The sequence below is a fragment of the Epinephelus lanceolatus genome, chromosome 12 (assembly GCF_041903045.1).
Source record: "Epinephelus lanceolatus isolate andai-2023 chromosome 12, ASM4190304v1, whole genome shotgun sequence".
Lineage (NCBI taxonomy): Eukaryota > Metazoa > Chordata > Actinopteri > Perciformes > Serranidae > Epinephelus > Epinephelus lanceolatus.
This window is the reverse complement of record NC_135745.1, coordinates 16742921-16761317: the sequence shown is the minus strand read 5'-3', so window position 1 is coordinate 16761317 and position 18397 is coordinate 16742921. Positions and strand designations below refer to the sequence as shown.

General features: G+C 40.0%; 1 protein-coding gene across 2 annotated transcripts in view; it reads right to left on the bottom strand.

Annotated features, from left to right (window-relative positions):
- The window catches only part of st6galnac5a (ST6 (alpha-N-acetyl-neuraminyl-2,3-beta-galactosyl-1,3)-N-acetylgalactosaminide alpha-2,6-sialyltransferase 5a), a 65858-nt gene that overhangs the window by 14433 nt on the left and 33028 nt on the right, over nt 1–18397 (bottom strand). For both annotated transcript variants that reach the window (XM_033651293.2, XM_033651292.2), the window contains one exon: nt 9025–9437. In XM_033651293.2, the coding sequence (XP_033507184.1) occupies nt 9025–9437 (413 nt within the window). The remainder of the gene's footprint in view (nt 1–9024; nt 9438–18397) is intronic.

Genomic DNA, 18397 nt, shown 5'->3' with positions numbered 1-18397 from the left:
GGCCATATTTAAAGATATTGAACATTGTGCAAAATATTGTCAACCAGCATCTTCAGTACAAAAGAATCTGTATCAGACTTCTATCTTAAAACAATATGGGTGGAACCCTGTTGCTAAAGTACTGACAAAAATCCAGTTCAGTCAGGACCACTTTAGTCAAAGAAAACTTTATTTCCGTGTGCTGTATTATATTTGGTGGTATGGCTCTGTTCCGGGGCCTCTCTGTCTGTCCTCAGGCCTTTGCAGAAATTCTCTTCCACGCATCTACGTGGAAAGCCTAAGGCGGAGAGAGCATACTCCTCTGCCCTTCCATGCGCCTACAGGGAAAGCCTAAAGTGCAACACACACTGCCGCCGGCGCGGCGCTGCCCAATACACATTGGCAGCGGCACCATCAACACTAAAGTGTATTTCCCACCCCAGCCCGCTAGGTGGCTGTACCTGCACTAGTTGCCAACGGTTGCCAACTGCTAGTAATGGAAGAAGAAGAGGAAAAACTTTGAGGCAACAACAACTTGGATTTTACGGGTGAGTTTCTTATCAAAATCTACAATACTACGGCGGCCGAAACGTATATAAAAGGCTTTTCTCACAGCGCCGGCCGCGCTGGAAATAGAGCAGTGGGCTGAAGCAGAGCGGCGCGTGACGTGTGTTGTATGGCGGCAGTGTGTGTTGCACTTAAGGCAGGGAGAGCAGCAGCAAAGACCCCCCGGGAACAGAACGGAGCCAGCATCAATGACAAACAGAAATGACATTTGTAAGTCATACACAGCATGAAAAGGAGGAGCTGGGGTAGAGGCGGGTTGCAAAGCGGCTTGCAGAGAAAGCAGCAACAGTAGGCAGGCTAAAGCCATTTAAATAGGGCACCCTGAATGAGATTTGCCAATTGGTTGCATAGAAAGGAATCATGTGATTTATCAGCTGACTCCCTTCCATCAATCATCTGTTCTATCAGTTGATTGGCTGTTTGAGATCAACTGATGTAGCTGGGATGTGAGCTGAGATTGACATGGTGTCCTGCCTGAACGCTATGCTCAATATTGCAAATGGTTCGTAAGGCAGGGGATGACTTAAAGCTATAGTGCGTAACTTCTACAGGTCCGTAAATGTCCGTTTCACCCAAGCCACTACTAGAGGAGATGACACAATGCTGATTAAGCCGATCGGCTCCTCTAACATCTCGCGGTATTTTTCAATATATATCATTTTTAGTACGCGTGTCGACCGGCGACTTTCCCACGCTGGCACACAGGAAATGCTTCCTCACAACAAGAAGGGAGGGGGAGGAAGAGCTGAGTGTCATAGCAAGAGGTAGAGCGCAGGTAGAAAGAGAAAGCAACATGGCAGAGAAGCCGCCGAGACACGGTTCAGAAGTGGATCCTACCACAAAGGCAAGTGTTACTCTGTGTATGGTGTGTGGCGACTGGCAAGTGTTACTCTGTGTACACGGTGTGTAGCGAGTGTTACTCTGTGTACGGTGTGTGGTGACTGGCAAGTGTTACTCTGTGTACACGGTGTGTAGCGAGTGTTACTCTGTGTACATGGAAGTGCCGCCAGCTTATTAGTTGTAATAACGTACTATCCGCTGGGAGGCGACAGAAGTTACGCGCTATAGCTTTAACCTGCTTCCACTTGACTAGGAATAGAAAATTCTGAAAAAAAGAAAAAAATGCACATGTAATGAAAGTGAGTAGTAGACTGACTGCATGTGGAAAAACTGAAACATACTGTTGAATTTGCACATATGTTTTTCATCATTTGTTTTGTAAATGGATGAATGTTTTCAGAATGTACTTGTGCCTCTTTACACTAAAAAAAAAGGGGAAAAGTTGAAAGGGGTTGATATTTATAGGTTATTATTGCAATAGTTTTACTGGTCCGGCCCACTTTAGTTCAAACTTGGATGTATTTGGCCCATGAACTAAAATGAGTTTGACACCCCTGACTTATATTAGAAATATGATAGCCAACAGTGAAATGATAGTACTGTTGGTCAAAGTAATAGAGTGTTCTATTCTGTATGAATTAATGAACAGTTAAATTTCTCTTTGACGCCTGGTGTTCTGTTGCTCTGTCTCTGCCCACAGGATGGCCTGTGCTCCGAGGGTCTGGTGCTCTGAGTATCGATATATATTCCAACAGTGCTCCTAATGAGCGGTCCAGCTCCTAAAATAGAAAATCAATACATGGCAGTAAATGCTGATGTCCTGGCAGGTTGCCACATATAAATGAATGTGACGGAAACCCTGGCACCACACCGAGCATAGGTTTCACTCTCGAATTCAGACACTAAAATAAAATGACAGACAGTAAATATAGTGCATTAAGTAGTAAATGGGGGGCAATTTCAGACACAGCTTTATTTTTTTTTTCTTTCAGCAAATGAGCAAACAACTCTCCTCCTTCATCCCTCCATTATTTCACCTCAGTCCAACCTTTATTACAACAACATTGTGTTTGCAGGAGAAATGCGTCTGCAAACGGTCACTTCCTGCTGTTTTACTGTGTTGCCAAACAACCCCAAACCCTCTGAATCAGTCTGCCCACACTGCACTGAGTGACAGTGTGATGAATAGCGACGACACACTTTTGTCCGACTTTCATCTTTATTAGAGTCTGTCGAGGCGACAAACAACAGTGCCGACCCAAAGTGATGCTATCGCAGCCGAAGCACAGACTTCTCATTTTCATTTAATTACGACAGGACCCAGGTTGTCAGGAACATGTTGATTTGTTGTGATATGCAAACACAGCTACTGGGCTTTACTATGACAACAGCGCACACACAGACACACACACACACACACACATCTCGCAAATTAGAAAACTTTCAAAGTTCAAAGCACAACATTTTGTCAGTAGTTGATCAGCAGAGGTCTTAGTCAGGAGGTATGCAGCCAATCTCACTTAAGAAGTCTTCCTCATTTCCTTGTTTATGAACATGCTGATGAATAATGTGGTGTGAAATGTCAAGCTCTTAGCTTCAATGGCTGTCTTTGAAAAGGACTGGAAGTAAGCTGTGAGTGGGAAGATGGATTTATCCTTGCAAAGGAGAACGGTGTTTACAGTTTGGTATTGAAAATCTAGCAAAAGTACCCAGTTAATGAGTAGTTTATTTGTGTGTTGATCCTTGAGTCTTAACTTTTTTTTTCTATTAAAAAGTGAGATTATTTTTTGCTCCCATTTAATAAGAGGAGATGACTGGTTTGGATATAATAACAAGAAAACAAGTTGATTTGCCTTGGAAAAAAAAAAAGAAAAAAAAAAATCACACCCTGCAGGCACACACGCTCTATTTACTCCGACAAAAAATAATACCATAGATTCAAATTAGTCAAGAAGTGTATATCTCTAATTATGAAATGGAATTATGCTGCTCTTAGGATTTTTTGTTGTTGCATTGTATTCATTTCTAAAGAGCAGGTGTATTGTCATCAAGATTATTATAATAGTTGTTAAGTAACTGCTGAGAGGTAGAGGTCACATGAAGGTGTGATGAGGTGCAATCAGTTAAAGCTGAAACACCTGGTGAACATCATTATCTGTGTACCCTTGAGGATACGTAGCCAAAACGTGTTAGTGGAAAATAACTGTTTTTGTTTTGTTGTAAAGGTTTCTTTTGCTTCTAACAGTAGAAACTCCAGCAGGCATGTATACAGTGTAAGGTTTATTTATACCCGACACCTCTAATGACTGCAGTGATTAGAAGTTGTTTGGTGCTGATTACTGATTTAAGGTACTACACTCCTGCTTCTACTTGACTTTCATGCCACTTTCTGTCTGATCACAGCTCCCATTTCGGTTGCATCACCTTTTTTTCTTGCATTCCTCAGGGTGAAAACTGCAAGAATAAAGCAGCCACTTCTTTTGTTTGCAATCTCTTTTCCATGCATGTTTTTGCACTACATTCCCCTTATTGTTATATGTATTTTCTGCTCTTGCTTGCTTTGAGCAACCGATTTTCTTTCGTGATTCAGTTTGGTTTGCTCTTTGTTTCTTTTTTGTCTCATTTTCTATAAATTCCTCCCTTTTAATATGGTTGTACTATAGGGTACCTGTCCATTTAACCATTTATTTAATATCTTACTGTAATACCTTACTCTTACTCCTTACTCTTACTGTAGTATCTTTCTGTTCTTTTCCTGCTATGACAAGCCAAAATGTCTGCTGTGAAAATGGTCTATTGGCTATACGGTCTTTGCCCTGCACACTGATGGTCTACCTACACAGGTAATTTCACTTATTTTGGCCAATCCAACCTGTTTTCCAGTCTGACTGGGCATACACAGACTGCATTTTGTAGTTTCCATCCAGACGTAGCACAAATTTTGACTGAATTTCAAAAAAGTGATAAATAACTGAAAATAAGTGCAGGTGTTTGCTGGCCTTTTTTTAAGTTACTCAGATGCTTTGTTGTAAGTAGAAGCGAATTTCTTTGTAAATGTGTCTCATTCTTCACATTTAGCGAGGCCCTTAGATTGCTAAATTCTGTAGAGATTTCCTGGGTGTAACTCTAACAACAGATAAATAAGTCTAACGGCTGGTCTGGTTCTGGTCACGTTAGATCCATTTCAGCCTGTAGGGTTTGTGACTCCCTAAAAACTTGGTAGTTCACTCCAGGACAGTGCCTTACACTCTGCATCACACAGAGTGTTATGTGCCTGAGGCATGTTCTCATCTGTGGCATTGGGTCATCTCATCACTTTTTGGATAAGCTTGCAAAACCATAACATATAAAATTATTATGAAACATGCCACCATGGAAAATGTGGTTTTACTGATTGATTGGGGCTGCGTTTAACAACAGCAAAACTATATCAAAGCATCCTTTTGTGAACTCTAACACAACTCCTGCAGTATAATCCAGGTCTCATTTTTCCAGTCGTATGCTCAGTACATCACAAACACATGCATTTCCGTAACTTATCCATTATCCAGAGTTTGTAAATGGATGTTTTGATATAGTTTTGTGGTTGTTAAACGTGGTCCCCCCATTTTCTGTGGAGGCATGCAAGAAAACAATTTCTTGACAAATTCAAGGTAACATAGCATGCCTAACTGATATACAAATGGTCATTTTGTGAGTGAGGTATTTCTTTCACCTAATCTTTGCTTAAACCTACAGGAGACCTCACGCTGTAACTGTAACTTATAATGATCACTTGGATTCATGCTCCTTGCTGGTACGGCTGCAACCGCGACTAGACTTCCCTGCAGATTTCAAATAACTTTTACCTGACTGCTGATGAATTCTCAAATTGACCATCATGACGTTATACTGGAATGTAAAACAAAAAATAATAATGTAAAACTAAATAGTGCTGAAATATAGTCATTTAGATGGACTAAATTATGTCCAACAACAAACTCTACTCAGATGGGGGTCTGTATTCTGATATCAATGTATTATCTTGCATCAGATAGATGCTCCGACAGGCTTGTGAGGCAGGTAACGTGTGTGACATGGTGTGAGACCAGATTATAGGAAAACATGAACAGTGTATTCTGTATGCCTTCACACTTGACATGCATTAAATTAACTGATCTCATTTTGTATGTGTGTATTATTCAGTCTAGTTTGCCTAATTTTCCAAGCTTTAAAAATAAAACTAGCTAATTTTTTGCTACCCAGTCCATCCTCTCATTTTCATCAAAACCAAAATAATGCAGGATTTTTCTTTTGCATCCTTACAAATGCGCATGGTTACACACAGCTTAACATACAGGGTGAGACTGTCATGGAGCTTGCCAAAGCGTGCACACCCACACGGTCGAAATACCAACTTTTTAGGGCGTCCCTGGAAGGTTCCTGTTGTGGCCAATTGTTTTCCCAGGTCTGTGAACTCGCCCTTCTGCTGCAGCTGTTGCATACAGGGCTTACTGTGGTTCTTTTATCCTCTTTTTGACCTTTTAAGTCAGCACAGATTAGTTTTCCAGGATTGCCGCAGCTTTGGCTGGCATGCAGCAGGTAGCTTTGCTGTTAAAGGGATCGACTTGTGATCTCTTGGTAACTGAACGAACCTGGCAACTACACGTTTTATTCCAGCAAACTACATCACTACTCAGCCCAAATGTATCAAGTAGAAACCGTGCAGCACAGTGGGACTGTTGGCGATTACAACAAAGCATTACAGGAGCATAAAATACTGCATAGGAAAAAGTTATTTCAAAAGCTAATTTGCCTTTAATCACCGGTTGATGCTCATCCCGGCTTAGCAATTTAACACAGAGGATGCAGAGGGACAGCTGTTTTTCATTGCTCTTCTGCCAGTGTTATTAAAATGGGTGGATGTGACAACATCCCACACCTTCTTAATTACCTTTACTGAAACGGCATAACCCATAATTACAATTACAGGCTTGCAGGGTTGCCGATCGCACAGTTGATTACCCAGAAACTCTGCTATTAATGCTGCTCACACAGGCTCCCAAGCCTTAAAAACAATAGGATTCATTTTATATATTAGGGTAAAAATATCATTTCATACTGATCGCTTCCCCTATACTTTTCTCCAACACTCGGAAGACATAGAAGCAATACTTTAAGGCTTCCTCTCCCTGTCTTCCCACGCTCCACGGAGGAAAAATGACCTCATATAAGCCTCACAGATATTAATGTCTAATGCTATAAAAGGATAACAGTATATCAGAAGCTGCTTGCTCACTGTAAACATTTACCATGAATGTAGGCATTGATCCTGAAGGATGGATGTCTGAGCTATTCACCAAATCCTCTACTAGGCAATTTCCCCCCTGACATCTATCTTAAAGCTGAAGTCAGATTTAGTCTCCGCCGACACCGCGGACAAAGAGAGAGACACACAAACAGAGTGAGCGTGTGCGTGTGCGTGTGTGTGTGTGTGTGTGTGGAATAGTGTTTTCATTAAGCATTAATGGCCACGGGACTGAGCACTCAGCTTGGACTCATTAAATTTGAGTCCTTTAACACTGTTCAGCGCGAGAGGAGCTGCAGACACAAATACTCGAATAGACTTTATAAACCATTTGTACATCACACATTAGCAAAGGGAGAGGTTTTTTTTGGGTTAGTTACATTATTATTTAATGTCGAGCATTCACTTAGAAACATTTCCCTTGGCGATGCATTCATGTAGTTGCAGGACACTCCAACATCAGGCATTTTCATTAAAGCACAGTTTAGTTTAGGGCTGTACCCAAATATTCAGATATTCGAATATTCGTTTCTATGGGTAGGTATTCGTTATGAAAATTTGGTATTTGATATTCGTTTTTTTAATTTCTTTGTTGTTTTTTTTTACATTTTTTTTGGTGCTAAATGTAGTCTTTTTGTTGTTGGTAAATGTAGGTTATCAATAAAAATAAAAAATTTTAAATTGCATTGTTAGAAATGTGAAAATATAGTATAGCCTATCAACGGAGCTTGTGTGCATGGCACGCTTGAGCGCATCCGTCTGAGGCTGTGGATCAATGCCAAGTTTTACCACTTTATCACTATTCCCTCTAACTTGTAGCTGTTTTTTCGTTATCTTTTGAATTTAATATGAATTATGGAACCGTTTTTGTCAACGTTTGTTTTCCCCGTTTTGTACAATAAATTATTGTTTAAAGTTTCAACAAGTTTCTTTTGGAGTGCGTGACACAAGTGTGTTTTGAAAACAGTCACCTGCTCAACGCATCAGTACTTTCGGATGCCATGAGAGTAATAGCCAATAATGTCAAAATATCATTTACAGACCGATTTAACAGACGATCACTGCTGCCCGACCCACAGGTCCATTTGCGGATCCCGCGGGTTAGGGGTCGACCCGCGCATCACTACTCAGCTCAGTCTATAAGGCTGTACACACAACAGTAAGGCTATAGACATTATATTCTATTCAGGCTGGCAGGACCAGCAGCGCATCAGCTCTACAGTGCACGACACTGCTGATTAACCATTTTATTGCAGCACAGAGTGTCTGCCAGCAACCAATTAGGCCTACTTACAGAGGCTTCCTACAAGTTGTTTCAACGGTTCTGATTTAATCAGAGGACAAATTAAACAGGATGACTAGCCAATGTGAAAATCAAAAGAAAGCATAGAATAATGTACTGAAGGAGACTGTTGTGCCATCACATTTTTTTGTGGTTTGAGAGCAAAGATCCGGTCGCCACTGTGCAAAACTCCGCAATACAATTAGGTCCGAAAAACTTTCTGCAAATTGGGGTCTCAAAAATATGAGCAAATTCTAAGCTAAAAATGTGTGATATTAAAAGTTTATAAGTGCTACTGTTGTTTTGTAATTGATAAAAATATCTGCCAATCTCTCTACTCTTATTCTGGTTTAGCTCACAGAACATTTAAAAGTATCTGTCTCTTATAAAAGCCGATTTTCTAAATGTTTTGAAATAAAAGAAAAATCTGTGTTGCGTAATATTGTAAAATATGAATTTTCACTACAGTCAGAGCTTGAATTGGCTTTGGAGGCATGAATCGTGCACAAGAATTATTGATTTAAAAGGTACAAACAACTAATTTGTAGCACAACTAATGACTATGGTAGAATATGTTGGAGAAGCTATGTACCTTGAATGTTAGATAAGTACTGACTGTTTTGCCCTGAAGGTCAGATGATGCTTTAACACATACAGTAACAACTGTATGGAAGTGGTTCTCACTTGAAGTCTATCCTTGCCTTTTATACCTTGAACTACTTTCACTGATTTATGTTTTACTTCTCCTTGGACCAAAGTAAAACGAATACTTTATTACTATGGAGAACGGCCACTTCAACAAATAGATTTTTGGAGCCCGTAGGAGAAAGCTAAGCTCTTATCCACCACCAGCCTTGGAAATGAACTTATATTTAACAACATATTTTACCTCAAGTTGCTGCACATTGTTGCCTCTTCCTGCAGGTCGTGTGAGCAGAACCAGGTGCATATTTTTCCCAGTCTTGCATTGTTCATTGTTCAGCACTACTAAACAGCTATATGTGCTGTCCCCCATGCATCTCATGGTCAGAATCAGAATGACATATTGTGTTTTCATACATTCCCTCACCTGTCTTTGCCGGTCTCCTTCTTAAAGAGCTCGTCAAACTGCAGCATCTTCTGCCAGGAGATGATGTAGACTTTGAGTTTGGGCAGCACCTGGTTCATCAGCCTCAGGTTGTTGTACACCAGGCCCTTCCCGTCGCGCCTCATGTAGCTGCTGGGGCCCCAGAAGATGAACACTGTGTCCTGACTAGCATTAAGCAGCTCGTGGCGATTCCGCAGTACCCTCTGCATGCTGGAGTGAGCGATGACGCGCAGGGAGGTCCGGCGGCCGACATCTCGGGCATAACCTCTGGAGGTGGGGGCGTCGTTCATGCGGATGACGCACTCGGCCCGGTCGATCTCTTCACCCCGGCCGCCTCCGATGAGGTGACCTGAGCTGGTCACCAGGGCGCAGGTCTGGCAGTGCATCCTGGGAGGCTGATTGATGGAAGAAAACAAGAATGAAGTAAACAGGGGGAAAAAAATATAAACTTTCTTATACAAATATGTTGTCTGCATAAAAATATTTGGCCTCCTCATTCCCTGTGGAAGCACCTGCAGCAATGCCAGCAGAATTTTTAGTTTTGCAACATATTTGTTATAAACTCTACAAACTCTTTTTTTTCCAGAAGTCAAAAATGCTCTGAAAGTTGTGTTTAGCCCTGGTTTATACAGAAATATGCAAAGCAGACAGAAATGCACACCTAGGGGGACTTTGGTAAAAAGCTTTGCTATGTGTTTGAGGCAGAAAATGCTTTGTTGACAAATGGGTAGCGACAGAGCCTCCTGGGGATGTGTAGCTTGTCATATTGCTTTGCGATTGGTAGAAACCCTGGGGTCTTACAAAGGATTCACCTTACATCTTTCTCCCACTCGCACACAACAGAGGAATGTGTGTTTACCTCCAAAACAACAGTCCTGATGCATAAAATTCATATTAAATTCCTCTCAAATATGAGCCTATGAAGTATTCACCAAATCTGAAACTCAGGAACACTATAGGAAACTCATAAAGACATTACTGATCATAACATAATACACATGATGAATATGTAGATGAAATACACACACAAATCTGTTTACTACTTCATAAATTTACAGCTTTATCACTTCATCACACTGCAGAAAATTATCATTGCATCAAATTAGAATGACAGACCTGATATGGGGATTTGTTTATCTTGGTATGCCTTTGGTTTGATTCATGTATATAAAGGACATATGGGTACCTATGTACATACTCGTGTTTATTACATACATCTCTCCTGAGTGTTTTCTCTTTTAACTTTGCTTGTCACTTAACTTCATCTATAAATTATCTAACCACCTGCTGGCTGTGGAGAAAAATAAGAGTGACTCATACACATAAATAAGACAAAAATACGTCTTCAACTCCATGGCTACACCTGGAGTGAATACTGGCACAATAAAGCCATCCCTCTAGAAAGTACCCATCATTGGCAAAGACTCTTAAAACGTTGTCAAAAGATGGTGTGTAATTCTCAATAAACACTCCATGGACCTGATGCTGCTGATTATTGAGGAGGTTACAAATCAGACAGGGGACACATTAAGAGACACTGAAACCATTAGGCACTAATTTGTGAGTGAAACTGGGTATTAACTTCACTTCTCATAAACAAAACTTTGGGAGAGTGGTTGATGACCACCAAAATTAGAAAATACGAGAGGAATTCTACAAATTGCCAACATGGCAAGGTCTGCATATGCAATAAAGATACCCAGCCTTCCTATTGAGAGACGCCAGCCCACTCACCACTCCAACGTCACCATGGCCCAACAGTGAACTCTCCAGTGACTCTGACTCCTCCTGAGGCTACCGTCATCCAACAGAGAGACAACAACAACCGAATAAACAGCCAACTAGGCAGAGACAGGGGAAGATGAGGCGTGGGAAGAGGAAATCCAGACACCAAGAGCAAACCAAACACCCGCCAGCAGGCGAAAGCCCAGTGAAGAACTTCTCAAGTAAGATACTCACTACACATAGACCCAACTTTTTACCACCATGAAATATCAAATTGATTCTTTGGTCAATGATGTGTGTTGATATCGCAAAGTCTGCCACAATGAGGTTTTGATTCAATTCACGCCCTGTGATCGCTATGAGACGATATCAGTAAATATCCTCATTGTCTATTTCTTGACTGCTCACCACTGTCTGCCTACTGCTGGGCTGTGAGCACTGTTCGAATGTTTAGGAGGGAGGTGTGCTTGGACAGAAATTGACTCAATATATCAATCCAGACCGACCCCTAATACACAGCTGACTAGAAAGATTCAACTGAAGCACGTTTGGTATTTCAGAAGCACAAAATAAATCTGTGCTTAAAAAAAGAAGTACATTCAGTCCCTTGAGTTCGAATCCCTCCATCTACACTTTCTGCAGAGTGAATGAAAAAGAAATCCTGGACAAATATAAGATCCTCTCACTTGAACACGAATCACAATCAGAAACTAGCCATACAAGAACTCTTAAGTGACACTGACATGGCTGATTATTAAAAAAAAGACGCCTACCACCAGCTTCATAATGAACCATTTCAAAGGAAATTAAAGGTTAACACTACTTCAGATTTCCAAAAGAAGATTTTAAATGTCACAGACATGGCATTGGGACTGAACTGGATATCTAAAGACATTACTTTCTCAGCAGTAAACATCCTGTGACTCATGTGTTCCACATGTTAAAGACCTACCTAGAGATACTAAATTGGTTACAACTGATGTGGAGAGCCTTTACGCAAACATGTACCTTAAGAGAGGACTAGATGCTTTGGGCTTTCATCTTCAAGATCACACTGACCTCCTCCCCAGTGAATTCATTTGTGAATTAGCCTCCCTGGTCCTTCAACTCTGTTATTTCTTCTATATAAGGGATTCCAGCTCACAACTAAATGGCACATCTATAGGTTCAACTTTGCTTCACATTATGGCAACCTTTATATGTTTCACTGAGCGCAAAGTTTCAATCTTGATAACCTTTTTGTAAAAATAAAATAAATAAAAATCCTTAAATGGTACTGATGTGTTTTGCATTTTCCATTTCAACAGGAATGTGATTCTGGCGTAGGCACAAAGCTGATATTGTACTGCGTCGTACAACAGCATGAGTGTGGTATTGCTTTTATACAACATTTCTACAAGGGCCATTTATAAGTTCACTGTAAAAAGTGACAACAGGTTATGATTTGGTTTTATAACAGGTGGTGCAGGGACAGGAAAGAGACATGTAATTAAGTACTACAGTGTGAGGCAACAAGGTTACTATTGACACTGTGTCGTCACCCTGAGGACATTCATGTATTGTTAACTGCTCCAACTGGCTCAGTGCACACAATTTAAATGCTTCAACTATTCTTAATACGTTTAACATTGGCACAGACATTAAATTGCCTTACAACACAAATTATATACAAAGTTTGTTCAGGTTGTCAAACAACCTACACAGGAAAAGTCACATTAATTGACCATGTTTATTTAGGAACAACACAGTATGATGCAGGGTCAATAGTGCTGCAGACATATTTAAGTGACTATGAGGGGGTTGTATTATTATTTTATATGTAGGACTTTTTACAATGCTGAAGAAGAAAAACTTCAGGCTGTTATCAATGTCAGGTTAACTTATTGTGTTTTTTAAATTCCTGTATTTTTCTATCCTTTATGTTGTATTATATTACACACATTTTTCCTCTAAATGTTCTTGTATGTTTTTGATGTGCGTTCAATATATAAAAAATAAAAACAGGCACTTTCCCTGCATTGCAACTGCATTTAAACATGTACTGACAAACATTTATCTTATGTATAGAACAAGTTCAAAACTGCAAAAATGAAATAATTATCAAGATTTGGTGAACAAAATACAGTAAAATTATGCAACCACATTCACCACAGTGACACCACTGAATTGTTTATTCACAAATTTCAATTAATTGCTTATTTTTTGGTGAATTTTTACTTTGTCTAAATACATTTTTTTTTATCCTGGCAATCTCAGATGTATCTGCAAGTTATTAGACCTGGTGGACTGGTGGCCATCTTGGATTTGATCTCTCATGGACCTCAGAGGTCAAATCTTGCTTCCACCCACGTCTGAAAATAAACCTTAGGGTAAATACTAAATGTCCGAAATTCCAGTGCTTTTCAGCTAAACATGTATAACACACTGTGGTATGTCAATGCAATAACTGAAGTTTCCCAACTATGTCCCAAATCCTGAGCATCTATTTCTACACATTCTGGACATGTTTTTAATAATAGATCCAGATTATGACTCCACCAGTCTCACACCACTTCAACAAATCTACATCACTTGCTTATAAACGGTGTTTCCCCTGAATGTGTCCTCAATCTATTTAAAAACTCTGCAATCAAAGCATCTTTCTGGCTAAAAGGGGTCTTTAACTCGACAACTTCAAATACATTACGCCACAGCAACACCTACATTGTGAAAATACAATGGCTTCCCTTTTAATGGAAGCAACTGGAAGAAATCTCCAACAGCAACCACACTTACATTACAAAATGAGGGAAAAATCACCACTCTGTTTGATCTGCTGTAATCTGCAGTGAATATATGACATCAGTTAATGATCAGCCATAGATATTTCACCAACTAATTACATCTGCAGATCACTGTATTTGGCATGCAAACTATTGATGTTTTCCCCACCCAAAGGTGTGTGAGGTAATTTCATGTCCATGTCAATGTTAAATGTTTTATGAATAGTTGAATAATGAAAATCTTGTGCACTAATGCCATTTGGAGCAGTTAACAATACATAAATGTCCTCAGGGTGACGACATAGTGTCTATAGTAGCCACATTGCCTCATACCAAAGCACAGGTGGTGCAGGGACAGGAAAGAGCCATTTAATTAGATTAAATGGCTCTTTCCTGTCCCTGCACCACCTGTTATAAAAACATGAAATTGGTGCAGATTTTCAACACAGATCTTCTAAGCACCATTGTCTTATTTCATTTTTATTGAGCTCTGGCAATCTCGGAGGTATCACCAAATGAATTGGCATCCCCAAATGAATTGGAAATGACACCTTAAATGTTTTTCTATACCATTTGGTTCCAAAATTAAATACATCTAAGCTGTAGACCCAGTGGATTGGCTGCTATCTTGGATTTGACCTCTAACAGTCCTCAGAGGGCAGATCTGACTTCCCTCCACATCTGAAAATAAACATTATGGTATGCACCAACTATGTTAGAGATTTCATGCTTCTCTCGTAAAATGCACAGTTATTGTGGTTATCCGCTGAACAGTCACGGTATGCCTTCTGTCCAATTAAACTGCTTAGTCAGAACAAACTCCTGATTTAAAATTCTCAACGAGTATGCTCTCTTGATATGTGGGCTGACTTCAATTTTGGGAGCACTGATACCAAGTTGTACAAGAGAGAAACAGATCGCAACACTTTTCTTCTAGCTTGCAGTGCCCACCCTAGAGCTTTAAACTATGGCTTAAAATAAGTCAATTTTGCAGATTAAGACGCCTCTGCCATTCTGATTAAAACTTTATATTGAGGGCCGTGGAGATGAAACAAGGCTTCTGAGAAAGGTTTTTGTTTTTAACTCTGTGTATAGATGAGGTCTATCATAGTGCTTTATCACAGCCTAGACCTGACTTACCTAAAAAAAAAAAAAGTGTCAGGCTAGAATTACCACCTCGTGATTGTATACTTGCTTTAAGCATAGCCGCATTTCGAGGGAACCTGCGAGACAGTGGAGCACAAAGGCTTTGGAGAAGAAGCAGTTAGTGACATGCAGTAATAGGACAAGAATGTTAGCAAATGAAGAAGAACCAAGTTTTCAGAATCTTTTTTTAGAAAAGAGCGAGAGAACGAGAGCGAGAGAGAGAGAGAGAGAGAGAGAGAGAGAAGGGGCTTGGTGTATTATAGGAGGTCCCCCGGCAGACTAGGCCCATGTCAGCCTAACTAGGGGCTGGTCCAAAACAAGCCTGAGCCAGCCCTAACTATAAACTGTATCAAAAAGGAAAGTCTTAAGTCTACCCTTAAATGTGGAGACGGTGTCTGCCTTCAGGATCGAAACAGGAAGATGGTTCCACAGAAGACGAGCCTGATAGCTGAAGGTTCTGGCTCCTGTTCAACTTTTGGAGACTTTAGGAAGACTTTTCACAAACCAGTCAAGTTGCAGTTTAAATCCATATCTGTCCACACACTCGTAGCCACAATAGTTGACAATGCTTCAAATATGAATATTGCTGCAAAGAAGCTACAATTTCTAAAACATGGATGCTTCACACACATGTTAAAGCAGCACAGAAGATCTATACAATCAGCAGTTCAAGATGGACCCCTGAGATTAGTGTCACCAATTCAGTATCTGACCAAATGTTCCTGAATTATTAGACATTTGTGTGAAGTATTGGCATAATTAGTGTAGGAATTCTGAGTTATGGCCAAAAACATGTTTTGTAAGGTCACAGGGACCTTTGACCATCAAACTGTAATCTGTTCACCCTTGAGTTGAAGTGGACATTTGTGCCAAATTTGAAGAAATTCCCTCAAAATGCTGTGTACACGAAAACATGATGGACGGACAACCTGAAAACATGACTCTGTCCACAGCTATCACTGGTGCAGAGGCATAAAAAGAAAAACATAAATCAGTACCTCATTAATTTTTTACACTCCTCAGACTCACATTAAAAACGTTATCCGGAAATACTGGTATATCTTGACCTGCATTTTAAGGACTGACCTCCTTTAGTCTATAAAAGAGGACCTGACCTGCGCAATGAACTGGTTAAAGCCAACATACTGACCCAATCCTAAACAGATCCTAACTAAGCTCAATGCCATAATACTTGGAGAACTAATGACTTTACACATCCTAGGATGGGGAAAAAGTTTCCAGTAAGTGGATGTTGCACATGCAATATAAAAATGTTGTCTGATAAAATCTATGTTGGTAAATCTACCCACCGTCTTCAGGTCCAGGTGAAACAGCATTTTGACAGTATCTAGCTTCAGTATTGTGATGTATTTGTAAGTCTTAGAAGATAGACAGGCAGGATATAACACGATTGTGCCATAACAGTGGGTGTGTCATAACAGTGAGACCTTAATGTGACGCTGATGGGATGGTAGCATGTTAGAGAGAGAGAGAGAGAGAGAGAGACGAAGCCCATTGTATGCTCCATGTAGCTGCTGAAGCAGTATACTGTAAAATGCCTTGGGCATAATCTGGAGCAGTCACAGGTACCATTTTCCTCAGAGTGAATAAATTGTAGCCAGGGGGCCCTTAGCCACGGTGTTATGGGGAAACAAAGACACACCAATGCAGCATGCTGTTGCTAGGTAGCTAACTTAATCATAGCCCTATTCGGCTACAAGTTGCAGATCGAGTGATGGGTGGATGCCATGTAGGTTGGTACCAGTATTTAGTTTTACAGAAAGAATACATACTTTTTTACTATGAGAATAAGAGGATTTTTTATAGGTATTGTTAAACCAGTAGGTGCACAATGTAGCCAGGGATGTGATCTGAAGGATCAAAAGGCAGTATTCACTTCATCTCGACTTTAAGCAAAGAATTAGTGAACATGCATGAAAGTTCCATAAGACGCAAAGATATGAACTATCCCATAGCCTGTTGCTTTAATAACCACACACATCCCATTTCTTCTCTAAAGTTTCTGTGCACAGAGTAGATTACTCTTCATAGAGAGGGCGATGTTGACAGCGAGTTATGCCAGAGAGAGCTGCTTTGGATCCATTCCTTAGAACACTGCAACACTGGGTCTCAATGAGGATTTTGACAAAAGTGTTTGATTGTGAATAAAGTATAATAGATTGTATGGCTGTAGCCTGATGTTTACATAGCATTTATCTCTATTGTTGCATGTACTATCTTGTGTATATTGTAAAGTTTTATATTCAATGTGTTTGGTATTTCTTCACTGTCTCTCCAGACACTGGGACTTTTACTTGTAGTCCACTATGCTCAAGACTACAATCCCTTGATGTTTTGCCACACAAGCTCAACAAAGTGACTCAAGTGTTCTGCATTCAGAACTTTCAGGCAAACCAAGTGATCTTTTTACTTCTCACACTGCTGCACTCACTTTCAACCTGTTCATGTCTTAAAGAAGGCCTCTGACCAAAAACGTGTTTATTATAAAAAATATTTTGCACAGATTTGAGTTTGCAGCAAGCATCAACCTATAGGGCTGAGAACTGAAGCCAACACACACAGAAATGCCAAAAACTGCAGTTCCTCTAATGGCCACTTGAGGCTGGCTCCAGAAGCCAGTCAATCTCCATAGACATGCCTGTGAGGTGTCACTACAGTCTGTGAGTTAGATCCACCCCTTCCTCCTCCACAGCCCCACCCTCCTGTCCAAAAAATGCTAACTTCTAGCTATAAAAAACCAAGATGGCGATGGCCGAAACGCCGACCTCGAGGATTCACAATGGAAGTCCACAAATCAGTGGTTGATATCATGGTAGCTACGTCCATTATTTTTACAGTCTATGATGTGCAGATGCTTTTCTCATTTATTTTAAAATGATGAAACACTGTGGCCTCATGTTCTTTGTTTTTCTTTATGCTGTCATCTCACACCAACTTTGTCTCATTGCCATAGCCACAAAATGAATAAATTAAATGATGAGTTTAAACATGAGTTAAAAAATTTATTCTGCAACAATTAATCATTCATGTCAAATTTTAAGAAAAAATAAATAAATCTGTTCCATTTTCTCCTTTTGGAATATCTGCCTGTTTTCTTCCCCTGGTACATTAGTAAATCATCATCTAAACAAAGCTGCAATCAGTAATGGACCCCAAGTGAACGTCTAAACTGAATATCTTTGGGTTTTGGGATGCTGATCAGATTTCAGTATGTCAGCTTAGACAAATATGAATATGGTTGCAGGCAGGTTTTACTATTTTTTGATTATTCTGCTGTTTTTTTTTGTTTGTTTGTTTTTTTACACAGTCAAACAAACAATCATCCCCTGTTGTTGTTGTTTTAAATCTATTGGAAGTCATGCATTTGTACATGTATAAAGTGTGTGGCCTCTTTTTCTCTACAGCCTGCATTTGCATTTGAGTTTGTGCTTGTGCATAAATCATTAACATAGACCTATTTGTGTATGTTAAGCTGATCTGCATGATCTGTGTGTGCGCTTGAGGCTGCTCTACACATGCACTTAGTATGTGCATGTGGGTGTGTCTTGAATTTTCCCCATGCACTGAAAAGCAATGATATGCAAACCAGGCCCTGCAGAGCCCTTTAACACACCCTGAAATATCTCCCCAGCAGAAATATGGTGGTTATTTACATTCTTATAGCCATAACAAATTTACATTTTCATGGCATTAGCAAGAAC